The 6000-nt window shown below is 37.5% G+C and overlaps 1 protein-coding gene across 4 annotated transcripts in view; it reads left to right on the forward strand.

Annotated features, from left to right (window-relative positions):
- Window positions 1–3991, forward strand: part of STIM2 (stromal interaction molecule 2) — a 69797-nt gene extending 65806 nt beyond the window's left edge. For 3 of the 4 annotated variants that reach the window (XM_087736798.1, XM_087736801.1, XM_087736799.1), the window contains 2 exons: window positions 294–495; window positions 1305–3991. In XM_087736798.1, the coding sequence (XP_087592924.1) occupies window positions 294–495; window positions 1305–1785 (683 nt within the window). In that variant the 3' untranslated portion in view covers window positions 1786–3991. Of the gene's footprint in view, window positions 1–293; window positions 496–771; window positions 921–1304 lie in introns of all 4 variants that reach the window. The other variant, XM_087736800.1, reaches the window with a different exon arrangement.
- Window positions 3992–6000: the final 2009 nt, after the last annotated feature.

Below are 6000 nucleotides of genomic sequence, written 5' to 3' on the forward strand. Positions count from 1 at the left end.
TGGGAGTTTCTGTAGAATCTTTCTCTTTGTTCTCAAGAGAGCATAGTGTGCCAGAGCTTTGGTGCACAGAGTAATATTTGGCAGGCACAAAAGTGCTGCAGTTGCATCTTGGTTACCTGCTTCATCTAACTGTAGAATGTATAAAGTCCCTTCCCTCTAAACAGTAGAGCAATGTCAAAGTTGTTTAAGAATCACTGTGGCTGAAGCAGATACCTGCTATTTAGTCTTCAGAGTAGATATTGTTAACATCAATGTCACTTGGAGGGTTTTGGTTTGCTTTTTCTTTGCCTCAGGGTCCATTGTAAAACCTCCCAGCACACTGGCAAGAAGCAGTAGCTTGTGTCGATCAAGACGCAATGTTGTGCCATCATCTCCACAGTCTCAGCATGCTTTGCACTCCCCTGACCCTGACATCCTTTCTGTGTCGAGCTGCCCAGCTCTTTATCGAACTGAAGATGAGGAGGAAGCCATTTACTTCTCTGCTGATAAACAATGGTACGGAGATTAGCAAACAGCACTTTGGAACTCTGATAGGATTATTTGAGACTAACAGTTTAGAATTAGAGGTTGAACCAAGCCAAACGTTAAAGTAATTTGTAGGATAATATAAATTAATGTAGTCCACATGGAACAGAGAGAGTTCTTGTCTGGTATGTGTGTGTAAATAGCTAGCATGTCGTATACAGTTAAGTAATGTTACAATCCAGGGTGCACTGAACTAACCCTGATTCTCCATTACAATATGTTACTGGCTTTTACATCTGAAACTAGGATCAAAAGCAGTGTCAGCTACTGGGCGAAGAGAAGATGGATGGTAACACAATTCTTACAGCATGTTGAGCGTGTACCTACTCTTGTTACATGGCCTCATAGGAAAAGGTTAAATTCCTTTTGGAAGGAGCAAATGAGCTTGTTGAAAGGTAGGGACACTTGTCCTGAAGAAACTTTTTGTATATGATAGGCTTAAATCTCCTTCTTTCACTTCATAACTTTTCTGACTTCACATGCCAGAAAGATAGTTTTTGTTCTTCGAAGTGAGATACAAATGTCCGATTCTGGGCAGATGCTGGTGCCCACAAAAACAAGATTTCACAACTTAATTATCTTAAGTTTAGATAATAAAATGATGTAATGCAAGTTGTAAGTTAAATATTTTAACTTAATGTTTTTTGTTAATTAACTACTAAAGAAAAGTGTGGGTGGTGCTTTTAGACTAATGCTATTGATTCTAAATTAATTTCCTTTTTAACTGCATGAAGGGAATAGTAATTTCATTATGTTTTCTTCTCTTTGCTCTGACTCAGGGAAGTACAGGAAACAGGTTCGGAATGTGACTCCTTAAATTCATCCACTGGAAGGAAGCAGTCTCCTCCAGCAAGTCTTGAGATGTACCAGACACTTTCTCCTCAGAAAGTATCCCCGGAAGAATTCTCACTGGAGGAATCATCTACAGGAGACTCCTCTTCTCTAGCTGCAGATATTTCTAGGGGCTCTCCTGACTGTGTAGGCATGGCAGAAACTAAGAGCATGATCTTTAGTCCTGCAAGCAAAGTTTATAATGGAATCCTGGAGAAGTCCTGCAGCATGAATCAGCTTTCAACTGGGATCCCAGTCCCAAAGCCTCGGCACACCTCGTGTTCTTCAGCCAGCAGTGATAGTAAACCCAGCCACGAAGCTGCTTCTGTCCCTAGGATAAGTAGCATCCCACAGGACCTGTACCAAAACGGTGAAAAAAACAAAAAGCCATCAAAAATAAAAAGCCTCTTTAAGAAGAAGTGTAAGTGAGGTGGGCAGAAGAAACCTATAGTAATGTTCTAAGAACTCTATTTTTTAAATCTTTAGGAATGTAGTTCCATTTGAGCATTCCAGACTGGATGCCCTAATGGAATGCTCTGTAGGTCAACTATATTTAACTGACTGTACTGTCAAAGGTCGCGCCAGCTGTCAATGAGAAATCATTAAAAAGTTCAGACAGTTTACATTCATTTCTGCCTATTTATTTCTTTTTTTAGTTTGTCTTTTTTAGTAGTTTTTCATTTTGTTGGGGTTTTTTTTTTTTTAGTTTATTCATAAACCATTTTTAAGCCACTTTGGACTTCTAAGCTTTAATGGACTAGTAAGCCTTCCTCGGCTTGCCAAAGTTTCTTGTTTACCGGAGCATCTTCCTATCTTTCCATAGAGCTAGGACATTTATCTACTGGACTTTAAGAAAAAGTAAAAGAAGTAGAACTAATTGAATTGCACTACCGTTTTACAGACTGGAAAAGTCTCTCTGCAAGTGAAACTGAAAGACTTGTATTTGACTAAGAAGACAAATCTTTTCACTTTTAGATCTTTTGGGGTTTTTAAGTAGAACTTAGGATTTCTAATTGACTTGATTTCTGGAAATGGAAATGCCATGCTTTTATTATGGGAAGCTTTGTTAGATGCATTTATTATTAGAATGGTTTAAGTCCTGCTGTAAAGATCATGTTTTTCCCAGGACTTTCACTGTGATTTTACTTCACTGCAGGCTGTATGACAAAAAAAAAAGTAATTTAACAAGAGAAGAGGCTCTTGATTCCTTATGCAAGTGATGGATATGAAACTTGACTGAGGACTGAAAAATATTCACCCTCTTAAAATGAGGAGGGGGGATAGTAGCTTTTGTTTACAGACTGACAGACAACGGACATTTGGTTTGTGAAAGTTTGTACTGTGGTAAAGATAATAAATTGGAAACATTATTGTGCTTGGGAATGTTCCAATTTTAGCTGATGCTTTTTTCAGACATGTTTCAGAGGTCCTGGTAATTGAAAGCTGTTGTAGGCTACATTGCTTATGCTTACTGCTGTGTATAAGTTATTATATTTTTTGGATTAGCTATTGATGTCTTAATGTCCTCCTTTTGTAAGATTTCATACACTTTATTTTTGTATAGTTTGAAGATTTAGCTGTTCAGACATGTCTGAAGTAAATGGTATAATTTTATAATGCATACTGTTATACTAACTCATAATTTTAGATATAAAGGTGAGACTCGACATGCTTCAGATAAAAGCGATTTTTATGTTAAACCTTTATAGGGAGAGGTGGAATTACTACGAGGTAACAAGAAAGCCTTCTTAGGTCAACAACAGCTAGTTGTTCAAAAACATCTTTTTCATTTTTTTTAAACAGTTGGAGACAACAAATGTACTGCTTGAGCAACAGTGCCTTTTATTCAGTTTGTCTGAAGATATTAATACTGAGCAGGAATTTCTTTTGAGGTACATTCCAAAGAAATACTTCTTGCTCTAGTGAACACAAGCAATTTACCCAGTGATGACTAAATAGTTTCAGCTCTTCCATAGGGGTATTCTAGTTGCCTCAGTAACAGGTGCCACTGCCAGGGACCTGTGATTAGGGGCTCACTTCTTGCCAATATGTACGTGCTGTACTGTGTGAAAGAATTAATTCACTGACTGCCTAAATTTTTTTCTAGTGGGGAGCCTTCAGAACCTGTAGCTAATTGAAATCAAGTGATACATGTCTTTTCTATCATTTTCTATTTAGGCTGCACTGTACATAACTGATGTATTAGTTCTGTCCTCAAGAAGTGGTGATGTTGTTAACAGAAGCATTTACTGTGGCTAGTGAAACGGTTAGAAGAGGAGGGTTAGAAAATGGGATGGAGACCTTACATGTGCAAGTACCTTAAAAATCCTGGTACACTGATTAATTCCTTGAGAGAACAGAAGGAATCCAGAGTTCTACTGTCTAACAAAGAATGATTGTATGTCATCTATACAGAAAAGCATAGAAAGAATCAACTGTTTGGTAAAGTTTGGAGAAGAGGAAAAGTTGGTGGAATAGAAAATAATGAGAACATGCTCTTGTTCCGTTATTCTCGGAATCATCAGATTGGACAGCTGTAGCTGCAAAAAACGTCATCACAAGGTAACAATGGTCTCTTTGAACAAAGATTGTACACTCTGTACATGGTAGACAATAAAAGCAGCAATGCAAAAAGGCTTGTGCCAGAGAACCACCTCAATGCTGTGCTTTCAGAGTTGTAGTTAAAAGCCTGATGAAGTACTTGAACATGTGCAAAGGGAAAAAATACATAAAAGTAGGGAACTTATTTTGCTTCCAAACACCATTGAGAAAACTACTACCAGAAAAATGTACGATTTTGATGTCTGCACTTGAGAAGGCTACAGCAATAATTGAGCTTAAAGTAAGATCTGGGGCTGGATAGTAGATCTTGCAGTGTGAGGTTTGAAGAACTCTGTCATTACCAAAGAAGATGAAGCGGCATTTTGATACTGGATAGTAAATATTTACACATGGAAAAAAATATCTGGTACTGAGGAGTGGGAGGACAGCACTTCTTAATCCTGACATCAAAGTCAGGCAAGCTCAAATACTGAGAAGCCAAAACAGACAAATTCAGTTTTCTGTAGTAAGTATAACTAAATATTATAATAGAGGAGGTGTTGGACTATTCATTGGCTGTCAGTTTGTGTTACGTATCTTTTTAAAATACACAATTGAACTATCTTCTGAAAAAAATATGGTGTTGTACAAACAAATCAGATGAGATTATCATGGTGATAGATTTTGGCTTCAAAATGGCAAACCTTTGGAGCACAGACTGCTCTCAACACTCAGTTTATCACCAGCTGTCCAGTAACTTTATAGCTGCTACTTAATAAATATTATAGAACTAAACGCTTAAGTTAATACGATCAGAAGTAGTGAGAATTGTATGTTGGAGCACAAACTGTAATTTTAAATTCACAGAGTTGGGGTTTTTCTTAATTACTTTAATAGACCCCTTGTACGTCTTGCCACCTAAATTTGTCCACAATCTAAGTGACTTGCATTGCTTCTACTATGGCTACTGTAGAAATGCTCATTTTCAAACTGTTGGCATCCTTTTGCTAAGGTATGTTGAGAGCACTGACTCTAAGGTAGGCCTTCACTGGCAAACATCAAATCCAGTCTTAATGATGAAATACCTGGCATATGTCGACATCTCAGAAGTGAGACAATGTGCTTTAGAAGGTTCTCCGTTTTTCCTCTGTTTGCTTAACGATGTAACTTCAACTGGCTAGCAGTCAGTGAGTCCAGCCAACATTCCAACCACTAGGATTTCTGTAAGGCATGTCAGTCACTTGAGACAATCACCTAGTGTCATCATCCTTAAATGGCTGAGGATTTCCTGAGCTCTAAACTGAGAATGGTTGTGATCAGATGGTTTTTTTTGAGCTTTTATAGCTAAAATCCATGTTCTATTTTAAATTCTTCAGTATTTTTCAGATGAGGATTTTTGCTTTCTTAAATATTTTGTTAGATTCCTTTGTCAGGACAGCAACCCCTTTGTGGAAACTGCCTGAAAGGCTTCTCCCTGAAGAGGTTACCATTTAAGTCTTTCACCTGTAAAAAGAAGAGTCAAGTGTGTAGTTCTATATAAAGAAGAAGAAAAATAGCCCAATTCTTCCAAAACTGAACAAATCCAAACCTTTCCACAATTGTTACTAAAGCTATGTGACACTTCTTTCCTAACAGTGGAAAAAAAATTTAGGAAAGGCATTTCTGGTTGCCTTGGGGAATGCTTTTGACCAGTTTACGGTAGACTTTGAGATTAAAACAGTTGATTCTCTTTACCTGCTCTCTGATGGAATTTAAAATTGCTCATTGGCAGTTCCAGGCATATGTCAACTTTCCTTTCCCCACTTCACTGGTACCTAGGTAGTAGATTACCCTTCACTTTCTGATGAGCAGTTTGCTGAAAGAGGGAAGATTCTCCATCATAGCCAAGGTGATAATGTTATAGTAAGAATACAGTTCTTCCTCATTTGGAAGCCTTGAAAATGGTGAAGCCAAAGATACTTGACTTCAGTTTTCTTATGATATTTATGGGTGCCAGCTTGAGTTAGGCATTAACTTATGACTGATTGAAAGCCTAAAAAGATAAAATTAATTAGGAATTGAAGCTTTCAAGATTTTGACCTTTTGCTTCCCAGTGTATGGGAG

This window comes from Nipponia nippon, unplaced genomic scaffold (genome assembly GCF_047370975.1).
Source record: "Nipponia nippon isolate SJK-2023a ecotype South Korea unplaced genomic scaffold, ASM4737097v1 scaffold_6, whole genome shotgun sequence".
Classification (NCBI taxonomy): domain Eukaryota; kingdom Metazoa; phylum Chordata; class Aves; order Pelecaniformes; family Threskiornithidae; genus Nipponia; species Nipponia nippon.